Genomic DNA, 27,986 nt, shown 5'->3' with positions numbered 1-27,986 from the left:
CAGCAGACTGACATTATTACCACCGGCGTACAATAACGCAACAAATAATATTCAATATTCAAATAATTGAATCAATAAATATGAACTTTTTAAATGTTGTAATTACTTCAGAATAAAAGCACTGAATGGTTCATACACCACTGTTGTAAGATGCTAATGGTCGGTGAGGTTTACTTAATTACTTAGTGGTTTTAATGAAGCCGCCCAGTGGGACCTTAATAACAAGCAAAGTGCTGATTATTTGCATCCTGACGGGGCAGGAAATGAAAGCTGTAATGCTGTACTAACGGACAGGGTTGCACTGTGATGAGTTCAGACACAAACAGAAAGACGCACTATAAGGAGAGTTCTTTACCCGTCTGGGATGTGACGTCCACTGTGACCAGCTCTTTCCTTGCTTCCGCTTCACTTTTCGCCTTATTCTTTTCCCTCTCCTTCCACCCGTCCACTGTATCCAGAGAGTCTTTCTCCAGCCCTTCAAACGCACCATCCTCATTACACGTGGCGTCAGGCTCCTGACCTTTGCTCTGGAGGGCGCTACTGCCGGCATCAAGTGGGTCGGCAGGGACGAGCTTCGTGTCCGCTGCTGACTGGTATTGGCCCGTCTCCGCATTCAGGGGGGCACTCGGTTCCAAGCGAGTCGAGTCACACGCGGCGATGGGAAGTGTTAGCGGCGAGGTTGGAATCTCCCCTTCACATGGTGTTTCTATCTCCCCCTCCGGCTGTGGATCTCTCTCACACTCTCGGTCAGTGTCTGACGTGTCTTCGAACGCTTTAAAGCTGTGTGGACCATCCCGCCTTCCTGCCTCACCCTCAGCAGTTATGGATTCCAAAGGGGGACTATCGTCTCCATAGAGCCTGTGTTGCAGCCCACTTTCTTCCTTACAGATAGACTGATCCTGGGGGCCTCTGTGCACCTCTTGTCTGGGTTCCTCCTCAGAACCGGTGCAGAATGTGCCAGAAGCCTCTGGATGTTGCCCCGGCTCTGCAACAGGACCGGGGAGCTGCTGCTGGATTTCTACCTGAACGTGACCCTGGCCGTCTACAGCGGTTGTAATTGCTTCATCTGCTTCTGGCAAAGGTTTTGCATTAACGTGCGGCAGGCTGTCTTCTTCTATAGGAAGTGGAGATGTAAAGACTTCGTTTCGTGTAGTTTCTGTTTGGATTTCCTCTTCGTAGAGTTGTGGTAAACCGGGAGTTTCTGCAATAGCTGACGAGTCAAGGTCAGCCTGCCGGTTGCTAGTTTGCTGTGCAGCTGGTAGCTTTCCTGTCTCATCATCACACTGCCACACTGCAGAATCAGACTCCTCCGATATTTTAACAGTAGCTTGTTCTTTAGAGGCGAACTGATCGGTAGGTTCGATGCGTGAACGCTCTATTGGGTGGTTTTCTGTCTCAGCTGGTAGCAGTTGACAGTTTTCTTTGTCCATCAGCTGTGCGGACTGAAAAGTGTTGAGTGAATCGTCTGGGGTCTGCTTTAATGGCTCTCGGCTCTCTGACTGATTGTCTGCTAACCGTTGGCTCAGCTCTATGCTAGCCACGGCCGATGCTATTGCTACCGCAACGACCGCTATCGCCGTGGCAATCACGCCTTTATTGTGGTCCTGCTCCGGGTCCATAGAAGACAACTCCTCGCCATGCACCATCCCACTATCATTTTCCACAGTCCTACTCATTTCCTCGGCCGCTTCCTCTTCGCCCACACAAGACTCATTCCTCTTTTCCTCACCGTGCTGCTGATCTCTCGGCAACCAAGGGGCCAGATAATGCTCCAAATACCCCCCCGCAGATGTCTCAGCGCTTCCTTCCCGCATTTGAAGTGGTAAAGCATCCGCCGTGCTTTCAAATGACAGGCCCCCGGCTTCTGCAGGACGCGCTGATTCCACAAGTCCTTGGGATCTTCCCGTGGGTTCCGCAGGTTGCGCTGGTTTGTTTGACTCGGCGGATTGTTCGTGTTGTGCGTTTTGTACAGGAAATTCCGCAAGATACGAGTCCTCTGTGTCTTCTGTAGGATCTGAAAGTTTGACAGGAAGTTCCTTCGGGCAGTTAGATTCCACCAAATCAGCCCGGGCCATGGATGGTACAGCGTCACCAGCAACCACTGAATCCTTGTTTACTGACAATTCCTTTGATTCCACATTATCCACTATTTGTGGGACCGGACCGGCAGGCCCCTTTAATTCCAGCTCTGTCGGATCAAGTATTTCCTTTTCTACTGGATGCACAGTTGTAATTCCCTCCATATCTGCTTTTCTGATGTCCATTTGAAGGTCTGAAGCAGCGACAATAGAATCCGGGTTCTTACCGTCATCCTCTGATAGTTCCTTTGTTTCTAGAGTCTGTGAGGCCGTAACTCCAGTGGGATCTGTTCTCCCACACTCCGTCAGACTGAACTCTGGAGTTGATTCACTACAATCCGAGTTTGTGATGTCAGGTCCATGAGCGTCCCCCGTCTGGCCCTCTGTCTGGCTGGGCAGATGCATGGCCTCCTTGGTTGGAGACTCTACGTCCGCCCCCCCTGCTGTATCCTTGGCTTCTGACTGAGCGCTCAGGTCCGACACTTGTTCTCTCTGTGTCTTTATCTCTATCTGACTCTGAGATTCGATGCTGGAGCTGGAGCTAAGCTTGGCCTCCGTGCCTCCTCTCCTCCCCCTCTTCTTCCTCCTCTTTTTTTTGCCCTTTGCTCCTTTGTCTCCGCTCCCTTGCCTCTCTCCCTCCACTCCGTCTTCGATGTCTGCCGTTTCAGAACTCTTTCTGCTGTGAGTCGTCTCTCTGTTACTGACCTCCTCTCCGTCTCCCTCCACTCCTCCCTCCTTCCAATCTGGCCCCACTTCCTCCTCTTGCTGTGATCCGTGCACTTCCCGTCTTTGTGCACCCGGCCCATGTGACAGCGCTGGCTGCGTTCCAGCAGCATGTGGCTGACTAAGAGCTGAAGACAGTTGATGAGAACTAAGAGGCTGTTCTAACAGCTGTGGAGAACTAAGACCAGAAGCCCGTGCCGAGTTCAAATCACATTCTTTCTGCTCTTTCATTACCTGCTCCAGCTGTTTGCATTTTCTCTGATCTGTGTCATACCAAACTGACTGGGAGTTCGCTTCCTCCCTGTTCAAGTCTTCCTCGGCACCCTGGTCCAGCTTTTCATCCTGATACCAGACTGCTTTTGCTACGGTTTCTGCTCCATGTGGGGACGATCCCATTCTGCTTCCAAGCCACAGCACTCTCCGGGGTTTCCTGTCCGTGTCCGGGGACTTGGGGCTGGTCCTCCTGCCAGATTGAGAACCACTGTCCATGGTGTCAGATTGGCCTGGCTCCTCCGGGTCTGACTGGCTTTCCTGGTGATCCTGGGATTGTTCTTGACCCATGGTTGCTGAAAGGAGACAGGATTAGATTAAGGACTGCAAAAGAAACTGTTTACATCTGGTCTCTTATTTGTAAAGTTTTGGTCATCCTTTCTATCGAAGCAAGATGAGTCACAAGCAGGCAGACGATGGGACAGGTTGTGAACCCTTATTGTACAGATTAACTGCGTGAACACAATTGTATTCCATAAACTATGATCGATATCTAAATTGAGAACACAGATCTTTACATTTGAAACAGAGAATCACAGTTATTGAAAGCTATGTCTCTTGTCAAAGGTCCGACTCTATGGACAATTCCCGAGCCTCCGTCTCTGCATCGAATACTTCTCTCAGAGCAGCTGTCAATCATGATATCCCCCCCCCCCCCCCCCCCCTTTCTTTATATAGCAAATGACTATTTAAAACCAAACAATAACAAAAATGAACACGGCATCAGTTTCAAAAGAGCTATATATCATGACAAAAAAACATCTTTTTCGTTTTTGTTTGGCCCATGTCCCATCCTCTAAAATGGAGGGGGCGGAGTTTATGGCTTTTATTACAGCAACATGTTGCTTTGATGTTATGGCTTCACTTTAGGGGAGCCGTCTTCGGGGTCAATAACAAACCTGTTGCGTTTTTTTGGGGGTTTTTTTGCATACGTTACTCTTAAGCCCATGCTAATATTTGTTGACTTTTCTTTAAGCTATCGTAGACGTTGACGAGCCTCGAGGGGGAGGGGCTATATTTCTTGTGATTCAGTGCAGCCTGTCAGTGCTATCCGGGACTTCCTTTTCCGTGAGCTGCTCATTGTTTACAGTCCGATTAGCAACTTGAGATGCAAAAACCGGGGAGTTGGACGATGCGTACGACCGGATTGTTTCACAAGTAGCCGGTTGGAAAGCTAATTTTAAACCGATAATAAGCTAAATCATCTTCAGAAGATAGCCGGTGGGTCGTCAAAGCATGAGCTTGAAGTCAACACTACTCGGACTGCAAACGTTCTGGTTGACTACAGATTCATATGGATGTAGAATCTGTTTATAGAGATTATTGTCAGTGCTTCTTCATACTTATAAAAAGTATTTCTAGTTTAGTACAGATTCCCATGTTAGCACAGTTACAGTGAGACACAGTGAAAAAAACACCAACTCAGTGTTCCTGTACTTCTGTCTGCAGAGTCAATCTGCTTCCCAAATCACTAGTTGATTTGTATTATTTATGTAAAAGAGCCTCTCTGCTCTGCCATTTAAAATAACATCATTCATTGAGTGAATCTCAAAGCAGCCCACTCGTTGACACACCGTTGGACTTACCTGTCCTCTCTGCAGCCGATTCCAGAGCAACGTTCACTTGAACTTCTTCTGCTGGGAGACTCTCGGTGTCTCCCTGCTCTATCTGTGTCACGGCTTCTGTCTCTGCAACTCGCTCACATATCAGCAGGTCAACTTCCCACTTCTCTTCTTCCTGTTTTTCTACGATGGTGGTTGCGGGCAAGGCCGCCGCCTTCCTGCCAGCGCACTTCCTCTCACCACCTGGCGCAGACACTGGCTTTATGGGTGATGGAGTCTCCCCCGCTCTGTTGTGAGTTTTTGTGGCTCCCTCGTCGTCGCCAATCACAGATGCCACCGCAGGTCCCCCGGGTGAAATAGTCCCATCCGTCTCTGCACTACTTCCTGTAGCCTTCGCAGGTCTTCGTGCGCTCCCTCTGCCGGCCTCTGGGGTGCTTCTGTTACTTCCTGGAGATTGTGTTGCATGTCTTGCGGTTTTTGTAGTCCTCTTTCTGTTTTTCCTGCTGCGGCCACCAGGAGAGTTGGCAGCTGGTGTGCCCTTCTGTTCTCCCCCAGCTTCCTGCCTCTGACAAAGAGTTCCACTGGTACAGGATGTGTGAGTGACAACAGCAGAGTCCTCCCCCTGTGATGTCTCCTCCAGCGACGGAGGACGTCCCCGTTCCTCTGTTGTCGTGCTACAGGTCTCTAAGGTTACCGCAGACAGACCGTTGGAGCAGGGCTGCGGCCCGCGGGCGGCGCTGACCGGGTCACACGTTTGTGCGATGGTGCCGGGAAAGTCAGAGTTTCCCTGCAAGAGGAATGATGGGAAACGTCAGCACACAAACTGCTTCATAACAAGTTGACACAGCAAAATATAATTTAAATGAAAAATGAAATACAGTGATCACGTCTTTCCGGGTCAAATTGATCACTATGGGCAGATGATTATTTGTGTTCTTTGTCTTAATTTCTAATGCAAGATTACCAGCTAATTGACATTTGTGTATTTATTATCATGAATATAAAGTAATGAAAGGGACAGCTTCGCTATTTACTTAATATTAACGACTGGTTCAAAATACAGAACAGCTTTTCAAATTACAGTAATGTACTGTGTAAACTTCAAACAGGGATCAGAAAGCTTGGGACAGAATAATTTCTATACAAACGCTGTAAATTGAATTTGTTTATAGTCATCAAGTAGTCCACTAACAGAGTTAATTTTGTCTTTTCTTATATAACAAAAATGTTTAAAACTAAAGGTAATAAAAACTAAAACAGTTAATTTCTTATCTTACTCCAATGATACTTTGTACACTTTCTGTGTCTCAAAAGCTCATTGTAAAGTAAACTTCTTTTTTTACATCAGGCTCCATTGTATTCACCGTATTAAGGAAGCTTAATCCTCTAAAACCCTGAGAAGGCACATATATTTGCAAATGAAATGAAGTATTGGCTGAGTTATTTTGGTTAAGATCGTTAAACGTTAGCTCTTGCTGTTCCGTTAGCTGGCGTGTATTTGATTTTTGCAATGCTACATTTTGTAAACGGCATGGCTCTTGACGAACATTAGCGCTCACACAAACACTGGAGCCAGTCTGTCTCTATGGGGTTCAGCAATGGGTGGCAACGTTACTGGTCAGCTAGATTTGCTAACGCTAACGTTAGCGGTTTTGGTTCACTTTTTTTGCGCGGAACAGTCTAGATAAATTACAACACCGCAATCTAGCGGTCGGGGGTTTAAACACAACACAAAATGAAGACACAAATCTTTGCATGTAAATTATTAATACAAAATTGATACAATCTTTTTTGAGAATCGAATCTCAGTATCTCGAAACACATCGCGTTCCTCAAGTGTATCGATATTTTCTGACACCCCTAGAATGAAGCTAAAATAAAGCTGGGTTATTCACGTGATAGAGCTTTGTATTGTGAGGTGAAAACAACTGAATTCATTGTATTAAATTATATTTAATTTTTGTATTAAAAACTGTGAACACGCACAACTGGAGCACAGCTGAACCAGGAATTAGCTTGGAAAAATGTAACGAAAATGAAATGAATATCTAAACAACTAAGATTAAATTTCACATAAGTACTTTAGATAATATGATTGACCTGAGGATCGGACTCTGACATCCTATGTGCAGGTGTGTGTGTGTGTGTGTGTGTGTGTGTGTGTGTGTGTGTGTGTGTGTGAGCTCAAGGAAAGTGTGTGAACGCGCTGCCGGCTCACCTTTTCCTCCCTGTGCAGGTGGATACGCCTCCTCAGCTCCTCCACCTCCCCCTGGATCTCCCGTGTCTCCGCCCCTCCCTCCCTCCTCTGACGGAGAGCCGGGAATGTTAGGTTGTAGGTACCGAGGTTTGCGTGGTGCTGGAACACTCGGCCCCCTGGGTAAAAGTGCAGCTGCTCCTTTGGTTCCGCGTGGACACTTGGGGACGTCTCGTACCTGCATTGAGACAAGATACGTTTGTCTGAGAAACATTTACAGCACAAGCTGCTGTAATAGTTGTTTTTCTTTTTGTGACACTTCATGTTGAAAAATGACATGAACAAGAAATTTATTTGAGAGATTCTTATCTCTTCTTACCCGAGTCAAAGTACGGACAAACGATTCACATGAACAAAATAAGGAGTAGCTGCCAAAATGAGTATATCAAAAACAAATAAAGTCAATATCTAAAAAGTCCAAACAAATGCACAACTAAACGTTGTAATCCGACAAGCGCAAAACAGCCAGCCGACGTGCTGCACACGGCCCTGTGTGGTGGATGACGTCACGTCACTCATGATCCACCCACCACCCTAAACAACGCTACGCTCATTGTTCTGAGCGGCTCACGGAGACGACACGCTGAGCGGCTGTTTGATGCAGTGACTGTTTAACCGGCACACACACACACACACACACACACACACACACACACACACACACACACCTACATCAAGTAGTAACTAGACACCACCCACAGTGACACAAACAAACCAGTTTTTCTTCATAGTGAGAGCTTTGGATTGTCACGCCTGCCAACTTAGTCCATAACCGATTCAAACAAAAAGAGGATCACTGTTGCCGCAGCTTTCAGCTTCAGTATTTACCGTTTTGGTTCACTGCTTTCACGGCGCTGTTTCGAGAGACATAGCTCCGATAAACCGAGCGTTCACTTCCTGCTTGGCAGCCGACGGCAGCAGTTAGAGAGCAGCCGGTGACTACAGTAGAGCGTTTAGCAGCAACGGGATCATTCGGTTATCAATAATAATAACAACAATACTTTTTATTTGAACAGCACTTTAAAAAGGTACTCAAAGGCAAATGGAAAAAAACTGAAACGATAAAAACAATGGCAATATAAACAAGGCAGAGAGATGGCATTATAACAGTATAACAGATTTAAATAGGTGAGTCTTAAATGCAGTTTTGAAAATGGCGAGAGAATGTCTGAGGCGCTGGGGGAGGGAGTTCCCTGGCCTGTCCCCCCAGGGTCTGATGCGTGGACAGAGTATCGGGGGTTCGGAGGTTGGCGTCGGTGGGTCTGAGGTTGCGGGTGGGAGCGTGTCGATGCAGGAGGCGCGAAAGATATGAAGGAGCTTGAGGACTATGTCTGTGATGAGGAGAATTTTTAACTGTATTCGTTGCTGTATGGGAAGGTTTTGAAGTTTTGAGTTTTAACTCTCCTTTTAGCTCTGTTTTGGGTCTCCACCGGCCCCTGAGGGAAGTGTTTGGCTCTCCAGCTACTAAACGCTCCACTTTGTTCACCAGCGAGTCAGCGAATTAGACGAGAGCGGTCGGACTGGGGTACATGTAGGGACGGGAACAGAAACCTGGGAACAGAAACCTGGGAACAGAAACCTGGGAACCAAACGGCCACCGGTGCTAAATTATTAAAGACTGAAGTCTTAAATACAATTTATCGATACATCTGTTCAACAAGCATAAACATGACGCGAACATGCAGAAAAGAGATATTTCAAAATCGTCTCCGTCCGCAGTAACCCACGTTACTCGTTAAATGGTTGTGTGAGAGGCTGCAGGGGCTTCCAGGACTTGCCACACAAGATGAGAGGTACTTGTCAAATACTTGATATACGCGTTTTTGTCAAAACAACATTTTATTTTAGATGAATAAATCTGTGTAATATAATCTCTGCTTGCATGTGTTTTTAGGTGTTTCAGTGTAAACGTAATACTCCAGGCTGAACACCCATGTGCTCTCCTCTTTGTTTACCTTACGTCTCCATGCTTCCACTTGTAACCCCGTGTTTAACGGCACATTGCTATGGATTGTGGGTAATTCCATTTGGCAAAGCACTGCAGAAATGCAGACCTAAGTGTTCATAAAAGGGCTAAAAATGTCTGCTAGAGTCCTCAAACACGCAACGATTTGACAGCGGGACAGACCTAAACCCTCACACACTTTGACTGGAGCGCCCCTCAAAGTGTGAGTGTGCCGACTGGGACGTTCTCATGTAGACATGACTCAGAACCAACGCGCCGCCCCTCGCCGTCTGTGTTTACGTCTCCCTCAGTGACCAGCAGCTGTGTACTGTAGAACACCATTGTTCTCAGACTCTCCTCCCTCTATTCATCTGCCCCCCCCCCCCCCTTTCCCTCCCCAGAGAATGGACGGGCTGACTCAAATTGCTGTGATGTCATCAGTGTGAGACAACAAATGTAAAAAGGGTGGGGAGAGCAGGAGGAACAGTGAGAGGCTGTACGTTCTTCAGTGTATGAGGAAGTGAGTCACCATCTCCACACACACACACACACACACACACACACACACACACACACACACACACACACACACACACACACTGACCTTTGACACCAAACTCAAGCCTTGAGTCCAGGTGGACATTTGCGCAACATTTTTTATATTACCACATCTAAGTATTTGTTATTGATTTCTCATGGGCCAAGATCACCAAATTAAATGCAGCATGGTGAGAGTCATGATAAGGGACTTAGGTCATGTGACAGTGTGGAGAAGAAAGGGGCAGTAGGTGGAGCCTCTGGTGTGCTAGCAGCAGAGGCTCTGTGCAGCGGACGGGTCCTCTAACAGAGCTCTCTGCGTCAAAGAAAAGGGGGTCAGCGGTGGGAGAATTTAGAGAACTTTTTAATTTCTTAACTTTTGATCGGGTGGGCTCGATCAAAACAATACCCAAACGTCATCAAGGCTGCCAAACTGGAGTGCATTATGTTGTACACGCGTGTATGTTATCGTGTCCATCCACTGTAATGGAGGTTGTAATGATATTTTGCGTAAACTGGTTTAAATCTGATCAGGTCTGCCTCAGATGCTATAGAGCGTTCTCCATCTGTAGTGTATCGTCTGTCTGATGAACGAGGTGCTTTGCAACAGCACAACATCCTCCGGTTCTGTCTAATGTGAAGCCAATGTGGAAGTTTCTTAAAGCTGCATTCTCTCTAGTGTCCACCAGGGGGCGACTCCTCTGGTTGTATAGAAGTCTCGTCTAAAATGACTCTACTTCTCTCTTGATTTATTCCCTCAGTAAACATTGTAAACATGAGTTTATGTCTCAATCTCTAGTTTCAAGTCTTCTTCAATACAGCATGATGTTCATTTAGTACATTATGCTCCATTTAGAGTCAAACAGACCATAAAGCAGGGGATGCTTTAGGGGCGGGGCTTACTGTGATTGACAGGTTGCTGCCGCTTCCAGAGCAGTATACGGCGTCTCTACGTCACTCCTCCGCATTCCAAATATGGAAACTTTCGTTCATTGGTAGCAAAAAAAAAAAAAACATGGCGACGGCGAAATTGCTGAACTTGAGGCTTCATAAGGTCAGTCCACAAACCAACGGGTGACGCCACAATGACCACGTCCACTTCTTCTATACACTCTATGCTACACAGCAGACAGTTCTGAGTACATGGATTTGTTCCAAAATGACCACTGGGTCCCTCCGTCAGGACGTTTAATCAAGATACACAACAGCTACAGTCATGCACTTCAGATGTTTATATTGTCTTGATATTTTTATACATATTTTTTGTCTTTTTTTTTTTTATACTTTAGCAACTTTTCCCTTGAGCTCAGTGACAGGTTTTCTTTTTCTCACAATAAAACGAATGCCACGCTCACATTCAAATAACATTTGTTCGAAACAAACCAACGTCGACTCAACAGCTCGTAGTGTAAAAGTACTCACTGCGCGAAGAGCTCTGCCAGCTGCCGATGTCCTCTGCTCTCTGCCTGACGCGCTGCAGTCAGGCCCTGAGCGTTGGGCCTCCTCAGCGCCTCCCTGGCTCCCGGTTGCTGCAGGAGGAACGCCGCCACCGTCCTCAGACCGTGGCTGGCTGCCAAGTGCAGCAGGCTGGAGAGCTGCTGGCACTGAGACGCGGCTGGAGAGGAAGGGGGGGGGGGGGGGGGGAGAACAAAAATGGTGAGGGGGTGGACTCAACTGATGAGACAGATCACCTCCTGGTGGAGAGAGAGATGTGACAGCAGGTTTACACTGACAGATATTAGTCTTTATTCAAAACTTGGGGATCAGCCAGTCATGGCTCTCGGTTTCGGAGAAAGTTTAATTTAATTTTCTATATTTACTATTTTCACAAATGAATCCCAGCATTCAAAGCCCAAAGTGTCCTGTTATTAACTTTTACTGTTGATTTTTTTACCAGCCTAAAAATAAATGGCTTTTACCACATTTTGAGGGGTTCTCAATCAATCATTTTTATGGTATTTTAATTTTATTATCTAAAAACCTATTGGTGACAAAAAAAAAAAAGTACCAGTCTGGTGTGTTGCATCAAAATCTGCCAAATGTGACTGATCAACAGTCCATAAAGTTTTCAGTTGTGCTCAGTCTGTTGATTGCGTGATGCAAAAAGCTGCAGCTGATACTGCATCATCACTCACTGCATCATCACTCACTGCATCATCACATCATCACTCACTGCATCATCACATCATCACTCACTGCATCACCACTCACTGCATCATCACATCATCACTCACTGCATCATCACTCACTGCATCATCACTCACTGCATCATCACTCACTGCATCATCACTCACTGCATCATCACATCATCACTCACTGCATCATCACTCACTGCATCATCACTCACTGCATCAATAGTTTTATTAGCGTTAGTTCATTAGCGAGAGAATAAGACCAACGGAAAAGGCAGAACTCAAGTCTGTCAACTGTGACGAAGAAATGTGATCTTGGATTTCCAGAAGTCATAATATTATAATATTATGAGACCAGCAGCTCTGTCGCACTTTGTTTCCTGACTTCAGACACGGCTGCAGACTGGGAGGTGACATCTCAGAACCTTACAAGCAGGAAACAGAAGCCTAATGCTGCCAGTGGTCCCGGCACACTTGACTTCACATGTAGCCACTTAGCCTCCGTCTAACAGCTGCGCGGTCCAGACCGAGGAAGGACGATGGGTGTAGATGTGGTGGGTCACATTTGTCGACTCAAAGAGACAGATCGGTTTGACTGCCGATCCCTTCCGTACAAATGAGTTTACAATGTGAACGCAGTCGGTAGGGAGGAGATGAACTGTTGATAATTCCCACGCCCACATGAATGGCATGTTTATGATCCTGTGATTTTTTTTCTCTCTCCAGAATTTAAGCTGTCGATTTGAAATGTAGGTGAAAACTTCTGATCATATAAAAGAAGAAGAGGATACAACTGCTTTTGGACATATTTGTGGAAACAAAACACCTTGAGTTAAGATTTTCCTTTAAGTCCGAGTTAAGGTTTTCTTTCTATTTTAGGTTTTCTCCTAATCTTGGTCTTAAACTTAAGCGAGCCCTGAACGTTAGGGAGACAGATGGACAAAAGACCTTAGAACTAAACGTGCCTCTCAGACTATCTTAAGCACAACATGGCAGAGTTCATGGCGATGAATGAAGAAGATTAACGCCTCCAGGGAGGAGTGCTCCATGACCGGGAGACCCCAATGGATCCACTGAACGATGAGTAACCGATTTGAGATTTCACTGCCAGAACAGGCAAGTTGTCATATTTTCGTTTACAGCTGCAAAATGTATCTCAAGGCAGTAAATGCGATAACTGCTGAACTTAAAAGTGATAAAACACACACTGCATGTAAATGAACCCGAAAGCTGACTAACAGTGCTGACTTGGTTTGCCGCTTCGTGGTCGTCTGACTCACCGGTGCGGCTGTCCGGCAGCGTGGAGACCCGCTCGCTCGTGTCCTCGTGCGTCTCCGCGCCGCCACGTGCGTCCGTAACAGACACCTGTCCGTCAACAGCCGGTCCGGTCCTCTGGTGGGGCGGGGCGAGGTGTTTCAGCGCCAGAGCCAGGCTCTGGTCCAACCGCTCACACTCTTTCAACGGAATCTGAAACAAAATAAAGGATGGGTCGGACATTTTGATTTCATTTAAATCCAATACCAAAACAAATGTCTATGGTAACCAATACATCAGCATGAAAAACAGAACAGATTGTGTGTAGACCTCGGCTAAACAAATATACACATATATGGAACTAAGTCAACATTTCAGAGCCCTCGAGGTCTTTCCCAACTCACCTGCTCATCGTCCAACAGCAATGCGTCCTGTGGGGCAATGTTGTCGAGCAGGAAGTGGGCCATGTCGAGAGCCAAGTCCTACACACAACACACACACACACACACACACACACACTCATTATTTTGAGGGACTCAAAGCCAGACAAGTTTTTTCCCCATTTACAAATAGTTTCATCTGCTTTTCATTGCGTGCCATTCTTGAACAAGATGTAAAAGTAAAAACATTATTACCAATTATTGGAAAAGAGAAAACTTTGATTTGTATGCAGAGAAATGTTGACGTGTTTGAGGTCAACTAGAAACTGAATGAGGCACTGAAATAAATACAGAATAGACGCCACACAGAGGACAAGGCCATTAATGTTTGATAGTTAAACAAATCTGATATATCAGCCAAAATAATGCATTTATTACAGACACATCTGTTTCTAATGAAACGTATCTTTGTCTTCTGTCATTTCTTGTATAAGAGTCAACATGAATACTGGTCATTTTATTAGGTAAACCATTCATTCATTCACTCATGCAGGGTAAGACCCCCTTCGCTGTCATTTTTTCCCCCGGAGCAGCACGAATTCTCGGCGTTGTGTTTTCAACAAGGTGCTGGAAACATTCCTGAGAGATTCTGCTCCATGTTGGCATGATAGTGTCACATACCATTACGATAGCGGCATGACCTGCTGACACAAGACAGGATGGATCCATGGATCTGACCCGACCATCTTTACGTGGCCGCAGAAATCCAGACGTCATTTTCCCATCTTCTACCGTCCGGTAGACGACCAGCCTCAGTTTCCTGTTCTTAGCTGCATTAGTGGAACCCGCTGGGGCCTTCTGCTGCCGTAGTCCGTCCAATTTACTTTTGCTGAAGTGCCTTGAACCTGCATTCTCTCTAATGTCCATCAGGGGGCGACTCCTCTGGTTGTATAGAAGTCTAGTCTAAAATGACTCTACTTCTCTCTTGATTTATTCCCTCAGTAAACATTGTAAACATGAGTTTATGGTCTCAATCTCTAGTTTACAGTCTTCTTCAATACAGCATGATGTTCATTTAGTACATTATGCTCCATTTAGAGTCAAACACACCATAAAGCAGGGAATGATTTAGGGGCGGGGCTACCTTGCGATTGACAGGTCGATACCAGAGTCGTGTACAGTGTCGCTACGTCACTCCTCCGCAGTCCAAATATGGTCACTTCCATTCTCTGGTTGCAAAAATCCAAGATGGCGACGGCCGAAATGCCGAACTCGAAGCTTCAAAACGGCAGTTTACAAAACAATGGGTGACGCCACAACGACATGTCCACTTGTTATTGTCATTCTTAGTCTATGGGTCCCACGGCCAGAGAGAGCGTTTTCATCCACCGGGCTGCCGCTCTGGATGGTTTGGTTTTCCGCAACTCTTGAGACCGTTGGGGTGAAAATCAGGAGACACTCGAACCGACATCGATCGTTCCACAGATCGAGTAGATCACATTCTGATGTTTTAGTCGGAACAACTGAATCTTTTTTTTCCCAGTACATCTTGTGAAGCTTTTATGCATTAAGTTCTTTTCACACCATTGGATGATCACATATAAATGCATTGACAAGCAGTGTAGGGAGTACTGAATATAGTGGCCACTGAATGAAGCACGCTGTTTTGTTTTTTTTATCAGTGCCAAAACCAACGCAACTTAAAGTTAATCAGGCTACAAAACTGAATTATTTTCATCCAGCAAAGACAACCTCTGGTGGAATACAAAACACAAAAGGCTGCACAGCTTCTGCCTTTTTTCTTTACACATCATTTCCGTGTTAATTCTTGCGTCAGCTCTGTCCCAACACACACACACACACACACACACACACACACACACACACACACACAAATATTGTAAATAAAAATGACAGACCTGGAACAGGAAGTGTCCAGTTTAATGCAGTGAAAGAACTGTATTGTTACCTGAACGAAGCAGAAGGTCTCCTGTGAGTGTGTGCCGACTGGTCCACCGGGCCGGGCCCAACATAGTGTCACCGAGACCTGCTCACACACATCATGGGCTACACACACACACACACACACACACACACACACACACACACACACACACACACACACACACACACACACACACAACACAGGGAAATTACTTCTGGTTTTATCTGTATGTTAAAACATCCCATAAATATGAAAAGTAACTTTCAATAAATATCAATCATCGACAAAGATGAATAAACACAGGTGCGCTCATAAAGCCTGAGGAACACTGTTATTCTGTCATAGATGTGAAGCGCACACATACCAAGGTTATTATAGTTTTGCATTTTTCACTAGTTTTTATTTTTATTTCGTTTTGACTTTTTGTTTTCAATTTCAGTTTAGTTTGAATTAGTTTTTAAAGCGCGGTTGCTAGTTTAGTTTAGTTTGAATTGTTTGAAAATGCTTAGTTTGAGTTTAGTTTTTATTAGTTTCAGTATTAGTTTTAGTCTTTACTATGCAACAGACCAAGTAAATCTGATTGACGTGACTTTTACACTCTGCGGTTTGCACTTGATACAGAGCAACATAACGCATGTTTGGCCGTGTTCTGTAGCGCCACACAGAGGATACAGAGAGCGCTGCAGTACAGTGACGTGCGGTGAGGCTTGTGTCTGGTGAGGCTCTGACTCTACATGAGTCAGATTTACTAATATATGAACCCAATAGAGAAGCTTCAATCACCATTCAACTGGCAGCTTGCACATTGACTACTGGTTGTTTTTCATATTTCATATCAGCATTCTTTACACACACACACAAAGTGAAGTGTAGAAGAAGAGCAACAACAGAACAAGCATGAACCCGACCCGTGGGCTCTCGCTCGCCCCCTTCAGTGAGGCAGAGGTACTGTTTGACGCTTTTTCACTGCGGTTTAATGTCAGATCAGCAACACTAAATATGTTCTACACATACGTGAAATACATTATATATTCTATGGAAAGAAAGGACATATAATAAAAGAGTCTACAAATATTACAGTGGTGACAAACAATGAGAAAGCAAAAGGCTCAAACCAGTTAGTGAGGGATTCACAGTCTGAGGTGAGGCACAGCTGGTCACTGCCTCACCTCACTGTCTCCTCTCTGTTTGAACAGGACATGAGATCATTCAGAGATTTTGATTATAAAAATGCATGAAATGATTGGAATCATACAGAAATTACATTTATAGCATAGATCAGTAGAGAAATATTAATATTTATTTTATTTTAGCATTATTTGTTTTTTTACTTTTCATGATGACAGGTGAGGTCTGCCTCCCCTGACCGCAGGTCTCTGGTGGAGTATTTGCAAAGCGTAACTTCCAGCGGCAGGCGGTCCACATATGAAAAAAAATGTCAAACTTGCATACGTGTTGTCCGACGGTCGCAGACGTGTACTAAAAGTGGTACAGCGGAAGATAGACTGAAGCTATGTATGAAATAAATTGACATCTATGAAATACATTGACAAAGACGAAAACTAAAGACATTTTCTCTATAATTCTATTTTATTTTAACGGAAAAAAAAATTCACACCTAGTTTTCGATTTTGTGTTAGTTTTCGTTAACGATAATAACCTTGGCCTGGGCCCTTTGTTTTTGTCGGGACAACGATATCTGATATTGGTCCGGTATCGAGTAAGAGCGCTGCAGCCGCGAAACGAAAATTTGAAATTCACATAATTTTATGCAAGTTGAAATATTTCAACTCGAGGGAGAAATTTGTGAAGCTGTGTCAGAGAAAGAGTTGAGAGTCTCCCGTCATCACCGACGCCCTGATGTTGGAGGAAACAAATGCCGTCGCCGTCTTTGGGCCCCCAGAGTTCTACGATAGTGACTCATATTCGCACAGAGACCCAACTTACTACGCGTTTAAATGTGTGTACAAGACAACACAAACGTTGCTGCCGTATCGCTTGGATGGCGTTATTTTGAATGTTGATGGAGGAGCTTAAATTTTAGCCTAGCCTAGCACTGATCGATCGGAACTCCACTCAGCAGACAAGCATTTTAAAAGACGTTTGCTTGTCGTCTTGAGACAGACCTGACTAAGCATGATTTCAGACTTTCTACAAATTGCACCACTGTGCAGTTATTTCGGCATCCTTCTTATATCTTCATTGCAATTAAATCACAGGAACGTCTGTTTATTTGGGTTCATACCGCTGTGGTAAGCCAGCTAAAGTGTGGCTTGCTGGATACAGCGAATACAGCTTGTTGAAAGTCACGATGTCGTGAACCCAGACAGGATGGCGTTTGGTTTCCCATCATACGGCTTTTTGGGCACAGGGACGACGGGCGTCTCCTTCCAAACCCGAGCTCAGCTTGGTTTTGTGCTTCGGCTCCCTTTTCAGCTCATTGTCTTTGTCTCCCTGTAGAAGTGCTTTTGTGTTTCGGCTCTCTGGTGACCTGGTGTCATTGAGTGTGTTCGGGTCATCCTCACTTCTCTGGACGTCAGTGAGCTCAGAACCGCCCGCTCAGCGTTTCCACAGAGTCCTTATTCCAAACCTGAACGTTTTTTGACTGGATCTTGTGCGTTTTCAATTTTGGTAGCAGTAATATTAGATTATGGTCTGAGAAACCAATCCTTTAATCTGCCGAGGGCTGGTACCACGATCGCCTGTGTAAGAGTAACCACGCCCAGGATAGTAATCCTGCTCGCACTGCCATCTGGAGGTTTCTACATGCTCTGTCACAACCGCAACAGACCACACCCCGAGCACACCTACCTCGAAATACTGGGTGAGATGTTGAGTGAAATCATAAACTCCTGTTCAGACTATGACTAACAGATATGATGTGGTTGGAGATGCCTGGTCTTGAGGTATTAAGTAGGTATTAAGTAGGTATTAAGGCGTGATATCCACCGAAGAGTTAATGCCATAGATCTAACCGTGTGGAGAGGCATGATTCACTCCATCCATCCATCTCTCCATCCATACATCTATCCATGAAACCATCAATCCCTACTTCCCCCATCCATTCATCCATCCATCTCTCCATCCATCCAACAATGTCCATACATCTATGTATGAAACCATCAATCCCTACATCCCCCATCATCCATCCATCTCTCCATCCATCCAACAATCTCTCCATACATCTATCTATGAAACCATCAATCCCTACATCCCCCATCATCCATCCATCTCTCCATCCATCCAACAATCTCTCCATACATCTATCTATGAAACCATCAATCCCTACATCCCCCATCCATCTCTCCATCCATCCAACAATCTCTCCATACATCTATCTATGAAACCATCAATCCCTACATCCCCCATCATCCATCCATCCATCTCTCCATCACTCTATCCAACTGTCATCCATCCAACAATCCCTCCATATATCTCTCCATCAAACCCTTCATCCCTCCATCCATTTTGTGCTGCTTACGCGGGGCAGCGTAAAACACATATATATATATATATATATATATATATATATATACATATATATAGTGAAGTACTCGTACACTTGAGCTGGTATTGGTATCCGCTTTAAAGAGCAGCTAACCCGACTGCAACTACTTCAGACTAAAATAATACAAGAGTATTAGGGCCACTGTTGGGAATAAAGTTACGAGTTGCTGACATTTTTTGGAAGAAGAAAACATGATGGAGTAGGATAATGAACTTTAAGACCTAATTTTAGAAGAGAAAAAAAAAACAATAGTACAAGAGATTATGTGAGTGTGTTGTACCTGGACACACAGCCTGCAGTGTGACGTGGCCGACTCGCAGCGTGCTGGTCAGATGTCTTTGGGTGGATCCTGAGAATAAAAGATAAAACTCCGCCTCCTCGTCTTCGTCCTCTTCTCCCTCGGCGCGACACACGTCTTCATCGTCGAGCTGAACGGTCAACACACACTCGCCCTGAGGAGGACAGAGAGGCAGTGAAATCAACTTTAATGCGTTTACATAAACACACCTTCTACTTGCTAATGCAGACGGATCATGTTTAATTCATAATATCAACACTGACACCAAAGTTGCCCTATTAAATATACAATCTTTAAATGACTATGCACCTTTTTTTTTTTTTTTTAAATGATGTGATTTCGGACTTCTTGTGCAGCTATCTAAAAGTTATTTCACACTGAACGGAGCAGAAAGATGACCGCGGGTCACCAGCTAGAGCGTCTGTGCAGGAAATATGGCTCAACTGTTGATTTTGTTTAAATTTGTCCGAAACAACGAGCCATCTGAACGCCAAGTTCAGGTTGGTTTGTTCATTTGGAATAGTAAAAGTGAGATAGAAATAAAATAAAATAAATATATATATATATATATATATATATATATATATATATATATATATATTTAGACCAAGTGAAAAACTCTGTGATGGTTAAACGCTAAGAAATGAATGAAGTCATCTGTGGTGGGGCTGCAGGCACGTGTGTGTGTGTGTGTGTGTGTGTGTGTGTGTGTGAGAGTGAGTGTGTGTGTGTGTGTGTGTGTGTGAGTCAGCGTCACGAGGAGCTGGCCCCGTCTCGTCTCCCTGCAGTAGCTCGGTGCTGTGTGATGACAGGACGGACACTGTTCCCGTGTGTCATGCCGATAATATGTGGCAACTACCGGACTCTCTTTCCGCACCGAGAACAAGTGGAAATGCTCAAGAGACACATTGGACCATGTCAAAACACAGTGCAAAGTAATAAGCCTGAAAGGAACTAATCAACAAACGAGGTTTGTGCCACCTGCACAGAGCATCCACGGGACAAACCGCTAATGTGTGATTGCCAATCGTGAAGCAAAGAATATTCTTCAAACTGTTTGTCTTTAAACCCTCTGAATGCTAAGCAGGTTTTTGCTCCGGTCACATTTTCCAAGCTGCGGTCTTGATTTTCACTGCAATATACAAGTCCTGCATCTCTATGGAAACAGCACAACCATGGCTAGAAGTAGAGAGAACTCAAACACGTCTTGCGTGCACTATAACACAGTTAACATGTCATAAATCATTTAAAAAAAAAAAAAAGAAAATGCAAAGTTGAATTTCTTTGATCATTTCTTTTAGAATTCAGAATTTCATGTTTTTACAGCATCTGGTTAAAGTAAACGGTTTATTTGTGTGAGATTTTTAAGCTTAGTTTCAGTTGCGTTTTCTGATGGAACCTTTCGTCACACATGATGCGTTTAAGGACTGACAGAAAGAAGAAAATCTGATGATAATGTTATTGTTTTTTTTTACAGCTTCTGGCTGTGATACACAATGTAGTTTTGGCGATTGCTTTTCCATCCCGCCGGCGGGTTTTGGGGTTCAGAGGGTTAACCATGTTCTGCTGTCGAAATGTCTGAAAGTACAAAAAGCGTTGTTTCTCCAATTACAGTTTGTATTCACGGGGATGTTTTTCTGTTTGGCCTGATGATGGCGCTGTTCTCTCACTGTTACAATGAATAGAATACAGAACAAGTGTGTTTATGCCAGCTTACTGTGTGACAACTAGGTTAATTAAATGGTCTGTACTTTCTCGTCTTCCGACCACACACACACACACACACACACACACACACACCAGGACGAACAAAAAAAAAAAAGGTTATTCTCTGCGATTAAGGTCGTAAATTTAATAGAGAAAAAAAGAGAAAGAAATACTCAGAGATGATCTGAGATGAAAGTCACGAGAAAACCTTTAGGAATTTCAGGGAATCTCAAAATAAATTTCACTTAAATTTACTTCTTTAAATTAGGAAATTCAGGTTTCTTCTCAGAACAAACAATTATTTAATTTCCTATATTTGTTCTCTATATTTGAATTTTCACTTGCATAATTGTATGTTTTAGATACTCTTTTATTTATTTATGTATATATTGAACGAACACTGTTGAAGGGAGCCTGAGATCGATAACAGAAAACAAACTAGCGTGTTACATCTCAGAGCTGTCTGAATACAGTAGGACGGTGTGCATTAAAGAGACTAAAAACTGAACAGAGTAGAGTGTGTATGCGTTGTATATTGCTCTTGTGTGTGTGCTGTGAAACATGACACAGCACACACACACACACACATACACGCACACACACACACACTTCTGCTGAACATGCAGTTAAAAGCCTGTTAACAGCCTCACCCACACAAACACGGGCTAACAATAGCACACAGGAATGTTTCAGATCTCTCACACACACACACACACACACACACACACACACACACACACACACACACACACACACACACACACACACACACACACACACACACACACACACACACGTTAAACGGACAGACGGGGGTCACATTTCCCACGTGAGCGGTTACAGATGCTTTGGCTGCTTATGAATATGGAAACATTCAGGCTAAGCTAACATACTTGTGTTATTCCGCTCAGGTGCTCCACCGGGGCCAGATGAGGACACTTTACCGGCACACATGACTGATGTTTGGTACATCGTGGCATGCTTAAGTTACACAAGAAGCAGGACTGAATGTCGAGAGCTGGTTCTCAAGTGGAGCCTTTTCCAACAACATAAGAAGAGTTGTTTGATTTGTTAAGACATCCTGAGGATCGGGGAAGTAAAGGAAACACCAGTGTATCCATTGCTGATGGCTTTTCGGCAGCCGTAAACAAATACAAGGAGGCGTTACGCGCATCTGGAATAATCTCAAACAAAATGTACAAATGTGTCCGTTCTTTTTGTTTTCATTACTTGTATGCCAGCGCTACGTGCGCGTTGGCCAAGTGGTCGCGCCGCTTGGTCGTGAATTTTTTGTAACTTGGCACGCGCGACCCCGTGACTGACGCAAATAGTTCACTGATAAAAACACAGACAGACAGACAGACAGACAGACAGACAGACAGACACGAGTACAACACTGGTGGACAGAAGACACCCAGCATCACAGATGACCTCATTGATTTATCCTCACACACACACACGTTAGCACAGTTAGCCTTTAACCACACACGGTTCTTCACTTGGTGGAATGTCCTTCACAATGCCAGATTACAAGAAATAAAAGTCTGTAAATAGAGTTTTCCAGCGCATTTAGCTGAGAACGTACAATCGGTGTGTTTCTTTTAGAACAAAACTCTTAACGAGAGTCTACAGCCACGCTAGCGGCTCCGTGAGCGTTAGCTTTGCGCTAAACGATAGCGTCAGCATGTTCGCAGCGGCAACGCGCTGATGTTTAGCAAGTGAGTTGGTAAGTAAGTTCACCGTCTTAGAGTGAGCGTGTCAGCATGTTAACATTACTGCTAGTTAGCAGTAAAACACAAGGCGCAGCAGAGGCTGATGGGTATGTCATTATTAAATGTTGACCTGATGATAGTTACACGTTATTAGAATTCATACGCAATGTCTGAAACAAAGACAATCCACCTATTAGTTGTTGAGAAATTTAAGTTCGATACCTTTTTTTCGACTCGATTCGATACTGATTGTGTGAGTGGAAGCATTTAGTTGCGAAAAAAACCACCACAACCAAATTATTTTTAACAGCCATTACAAGTGTTATTATTTGTCTACCACTAATTAGTGGTGTAGCAGATCATGTTGCGGCATCTGTCTCATTGTGATGCTGTGTGATGACGACGTGAGTGATGATACTTACATAGAGTGGAGCTTGTTGGGGATTCAGTTTCATGGCGGTGGACTCTAGTAGAAGAAAAAAAAAAGGGGGGGGGGGGGGGGGGTAGAGGTGTGAGCATTTATTCTATGGGGGGCAATATGTGGAAAAACATACAAGGAAGAGGAGGCCTCCAACACAAATGTATTGACTTTTTAAAACACAGGGCAATTCTACAGTGGCCCTGAAGGGTCAACGCACTGCAACAAGTAGACGGAACCAAGTTGACAACATCTTGTGAAGCATGAAGCGTAACATCTGAATGATGCAATCAGAATATTAAAACTAAAACAATGCAGAAAAAACTGTGTGTTTTCTCTCTTTTTTTCTGAATGCAGATGTTTTATTTAGTAACTTTTGTTTTTATCCGTTTGCTAGTGATGCACAGATACTGATGTCGGCTCACGATTACATTCTTTACTAAATACCTCGCTATTGATATTGTGACGATATTGTAGCGTTAACCCAATGGTGGTTTTACACAATGAGATTTTTGATAAACATCAGGAATGTGGATATAATCATTAGGTGGGTAAATCCAAATAATAGTAAGTTCCGAAAATTACAACATTTTACCGTAATGTACTCTTTAAAACCAGGAAAAGACTACACTTATGCCATATTGCAATATACTAAATCTATCATGATATCGATACATTGCACAGCCCTTCATACATACTATGTACATTATACACTGGAGTTGTAATTCCTTTTTAGGCACAATTTGACCAATTTGTTGTTGCATTTAAAAAGGTTTACTACATATCTTTTTGAGTAATATTGAGCTCTCAGGGCCACCGTACTAAAAACACAAGCGACTCTTTGCAACAGTCAGTGCTCACGGAGGACTCTCCCCTTTCCACAACACAACACACTGGAAAGCATCGCAGGGAGCCTGTTGGACAGGTTACATGGAGTTAATGCAACATATCGACTCGTTGTACCGGTGTCAGTTTCGCCAAACCCTTCAAGGTGTGCTGTGCACAAAATAATGATTTTAAGTTCCCACGCACCATCACAGGTGTTTATTTTATCCTTCCGATGTACTATTAAAAAAAAAGAGGACAAAAAGTCATCTTAAAGGCAGGCTTGTATACAACTAAAACCAGATTCTTGGAAACAAAAATGAAGCAATTGGGCTTTTTTTTTTTTTTTAAATCTGATTAGCGGAAGTCAAAAGATTACAGGCCTGATGATGTGGTTTGTGTATCAAACCTGAATTTAAACAATCAACGAGCTGTAAAACTGCGACAGGCTGCAACTCAACTTTTCTTTTGTGAAGCATTTAAGTGTCTGCATTACATGTCAACATCCATAGTAACACCGTCTTTGTCTCCATGTCTGTCTCTCTTTCCAGCGTCTTCTGTGTCTTACTGTCAACGTGTTTGTTGCCTCTCAGTGTTGTAATGACTATGGTATATGCACAAGATCAGAATATCATATTTCACGAGTAATATTTAGAACTTGAGTTTTGTAATGAAGATCACTTTGTTTCTTTCTTTCCTTGATGATCTCAAACAGGCCCTCCTCCCAGCAGACATTTGGACATTAACAATGCAACTGTTCCGTTCGAGTGTCCCAGCGAGATGGTCACATGTCAACATGTTTTTCTTTATACCGTTTGTCATAAGCAGTAGCTACTATTATCTGTATATAGTCATATGAAAGCGGTCCAGCGGTCCTGGAGTGATCGGCTGAGGAGTGTGAACCGAAGATGCCGAGTCATGCTGGAGTCCAGCTTCAAGACGAGGGATGAGACGCGGCATGAAGTCACCGCTTCTAATTACAGACGTGTCCGTGGGACGAGCCGGGGGGGGGGGGGGGGGGGGTCACCACCCAACTCCTCTACATATGCACTGATGTGGTCGGTCCATTCATGGGCAGGAAACAGGAAGTCGGAGAGAAACAGAGGAGCCTTACAAGTCCTCCTCACACACTCGAAAGGAGACAACAAGCCTTCCTCTCGCACACACACACACACACACACACACACACACACACACACACACATGAGCGCACACACACACACGCATCTGATAGAGGCAGTCCAACACACAGGCGGACAGACAGATGCCTGTTAGACATGAGTCTACGTGGTGGAGTTGAACACAGTGAAAGAAGTCTCTTTGCATGTTATAGCAGCCATGACGTACTCACAAACTTCTGTTTTTTTGGGGTGTTTATGAACTGTGAGCTGTGATGCACGACAGCCATCTGCAGCCACAAAAAACCCCCCCAAAAAAACCCCCCGATAAAGCAACGTGTTGGACCAAGTTCAGATTTATGAAATCAGTTGACTCTCTGGCACGAGTGAAGAATCTCCAGACGGCCCTACAGTGGAGGAAGCCATCGTATTGTTCGCTGTGTCACATCATCCAAACTCCGGAGGACTCTGTGGAGAAACTGTCAGCTGACTGGAGCGGAGAGAACAAATACCTTCCACTGAACTTACTGTGTGGACTTATTGTCAGGAACACGCTAATGAACTAATGACTTACTGTACAACAATGGTGCGCAGCCAGTCGATGGGGGAGTGATACACGTAAACGCTGAAGGTTCAGTCGCCAAAGGACATTAAGCGGGAGGCATTAAGATGACTTAGGTTCACAGCGTCAGATCCTCTTGTCCTTCTGTCTGTCTGGCTGCAGAGTTAATCCTGCTATGTAGCCCACCCAGCCCCTCATCCCTCAGCAGGGGTTCATTTGGGGATCCTTCGGCTTCCAAAGCCCACTTATAGTAAGTCGACATAGAATAACTCACAGAGGCTGGTAAACAAAGCAGTCGCAGCCGACAAGAGGCCCCCTTCAGATACTGACGAGTGAGAGAAAATTCAAAAAAGAATAAATGAGTAAGTCCTCCGTACGGGGTCATGAAAGTCCACGGAATTGTTTTGATGAGGATGAACGTGATGTGAATCACGTGCTGGGGCCGCACACTGTAGACGGCACAAACGGCTTCATCGCTTCTGCCTCTATATTCAGAGCTGGCAGTGATGCTTCATCGTGCCTTTTTTTATCTTTTTATAAATCCGATCTGGTCTAAATACAGGAAGGAGAGGTTTCAAACGAGAGATGGCAGATGCTGAGAGGAGAGGTGGCGACGTAGTCACGGTGACGTCACCCACTGGTTTGTGGACCGACGTTATGAAGCCTCGAGTTTGGTGACGTAGGGAGAGATGACTGACACCGGCCTGCATTCATTTCTCTTCTGTTGTTGTTAAAAGTTAAAAGTGTGTCGATTAGACGCTCAGCACTTTGCCACGCTGCCGGCTTTGGCAGCACATAGTGTAAATACGTGGCGCTCCCATTGCATAGAATGAGAAGGAGAAAACATGAACATATCGGTTGGGGCGGTTGCTTACCATACAGCCTCTGAAGAGATGGATTCAGATTCGATCTTCACCCTTCATATATTCGAGTCTGATGTGTTTTTATTAGTAGCTTTCATTTAACTTAATATGTGACAGCTTAAACACCAGCAGGGCTCGGCCTCCATTGGAAAATCGGAGCTGAAACAAAGACCTACAGGTAGTCGGGTGTTTTCAGACTAGCAGGCTGCACACAGAGGTTACTGCTCCGCAGCCTCCATCCTTTCAACTGTCTACAAGTGCTGGTGTGGAGGAACGTTTGCACAGACACACTTCAGATGCAATCTGGGCCTGGATGGTATAAATAGGTCATTAGCATCGTCTCAACTGTTCCAAATTGAAAGGCATGACCCCAGAACCAACTTAATTACCATTACCACACATGGACACAGACCAAAGGCCAGACCTTCTGAACTGTGTGTGCCTGTGTGTGTGTGTGTGTGTGTGTGTGTGTGTGTGTGTGTGTGTGTGTGTGTGTGTGTGTGTCTAACTGAATGTACCAGTGTAACCGCAATGATGCATGCTGGAATCTGCGTGTGGAAGAAAAGCAGACTCAATCACTCGATAACAGGCCGAGGCCACTTAAGATGGCAGTGTCCACCGCCTGTGCTGACGGACAGGAGCTTAAGATAGCCTGAAGAGACGCGTCCCGAAGAGCAGGAGGAAGAGGAGGAGGAGGAAGATCGGGGGGCCCGTTCACGTGTTGCGTCTGAAAAACGCGGGCGGTGCCGCTTCCGTGGGTTTCATCCAATGGGCTTGTGGGGTTGCGCTCCTGTCGCGCTTGCCCGTCACCGGGCAACCAAAACGCGCACGCTAAATAAAGTCAAAACAAAAGACAAAGTGGACTTCCAGCAGCGTACGTCCCTCACAGTGGCTTTACCGCTCCATCCGTCATCTTCTGTTTTGACGACCTTTCGACGACCTTTCGACTGAATGTTGCGACGTTACTGGACCAAAAAGAGTGACGTGAGTCAAACGGTCCGTGGGATGAAGTAAAGCTCTGGGTAGCCCTGCACTAAACAACTTACTGCAGACGAATGAAAAGATATCTGCAGCTGCGATTGGTTGTTCCTCGTCATGTGACATGCATGAAGCATTCAAAAAGTCTAACAAATTTGTTTTTTTTATCTCGAGGCAGTCAATGTACAGCCATGAACACATGGTCCAGGATACTTAAAGGCTTCTACAAACAGTTTTGAGTCGTCTTTCAACAATTATATTCTTTGGTGTTCATGTTGTTCCCCCGTCTTCATTGATGCCATACAGACTTAACAACAGTGCTGCTGTTGTTATTTATTTGAAATTTAGAAAAGATGCCGTCCTACCTCAGGATTCCTAAATTAGGACGGTTCTGAAACGTTCTTCCTAAAAGAATACCAAAAAAACCTAAATGTCGTCCGACACCGAGATACAGTAAGTGAGGATTTCAGACTTGGGATGTTCCTGTTATGAGGCCCCATACCTAATGATACATTTCTGCCAGTAGATTCCCTAAATCAGGGGCATTCAATTCAAATTCAGCGAGGTCCAGTTAGAGACTTTCCTCATACAAAGGTCCAGAACATCACAGTGCGTGTGTGTGTGTGTGTGTCTATGATTTAGTCCCATAAATATTGAAGTAGCCAACAGTTGTATTAACATCTGTATGTCGTCAACAACTGACTGTCAAATGAAATAAAGAAAGTTCAATTGAATAATATCTGAAACATATTTATTGTCAGATTTCAAATTGAACCGGATGAATTACAAATAACACATAATCTAAGAATAAATAAACGTTCTCTTGCTTCAAGTAAAATAAGGCTGGACTAAAGAACGAATTATAAAACAAAAAGCTTTTGAAAGTCTCATCTTCTAATAAGAGAAATGTGTGTGCA

General features: G+C 44.5%; 1 protein-coding gene across 8 annotated transcripts in view; it reads right to left on the bottom strand.

The window, feature by feature from the left end:
- The window catches only part of LOC137881062 (A-kinase anchor protein 13-like), a 93,189-nt gene that overhangs the window by 47,563 nt on the left and 17,640 nt on the right, over positions 1 to 27,986 (bottom strand). For all 8 annotated transcript variants that reach the window (XM_068722773.1, XM_068722777.1, XM_068722775.1 and 5 more), the window contains exons 2-10: positions 22,728 to 22,771; positions 18,869 to 19,040; positions 15,105 to 15,202; positions 13,160 to 13,237; positions 12,782 to 12,968; positions 10,792 to 10,984; positions 6,852 to 7,065; positions 4,658 to 5,420; positions 356 to 3,367 (exon numbers count right to left, since the gene is read on the bottom strand). In XM_068722773.1, the coding sequence (XP_068578874.1) occupies positions 356 to 3,367; positions 4,658 to 5,420; positions 6,852 to 7,065; positions 10,792 to 10,984; positions 12,782 to 12,968; positions 13,160 to 13,237; positions 15,105 to 15,202; positions 18,869 to 19,040; positions 22,728 to 22,760 (4,750 nt within the window). In that variant the 5' untranslated portion in view covers positions 22,761 to 22,771. The remainder of the gene's footprint in view (positions 1 to 355; positions 3,368 to 4,657; positions 5,421 to 6,851; positions 7,066 to 10,791; positions 10,985 to 12,781; positions 12,969 to 13,159; positions 13,238 to 15,104; positions 15,203 to 18,868; positions 19,041 to 22,727; positions 22,772 to 27,986) is intronic.

The sequence above is a fragment of the Cebidichthys violaceus genome, unplaced genomic scaffold (assembly GCF_023349555.1).
Source record: "Cebidichthys violaceus isolate CVI_PGR_0920_01 unplaced genomic scaffold, fCebVio1.0.p SCAF_3, whole genome shotgun sequence".
Classification (NCBI taxonomy): domain Eukaryota; kingdom Metazoa; phylum Chordata; class Actinopteri; order Perciformes; family Stichaeidae; genus Cebidichthys; species Cebidichthys violaceus.
This window is presented reverse-complemented; position numbering and strand designations above follow the sequence as displayed.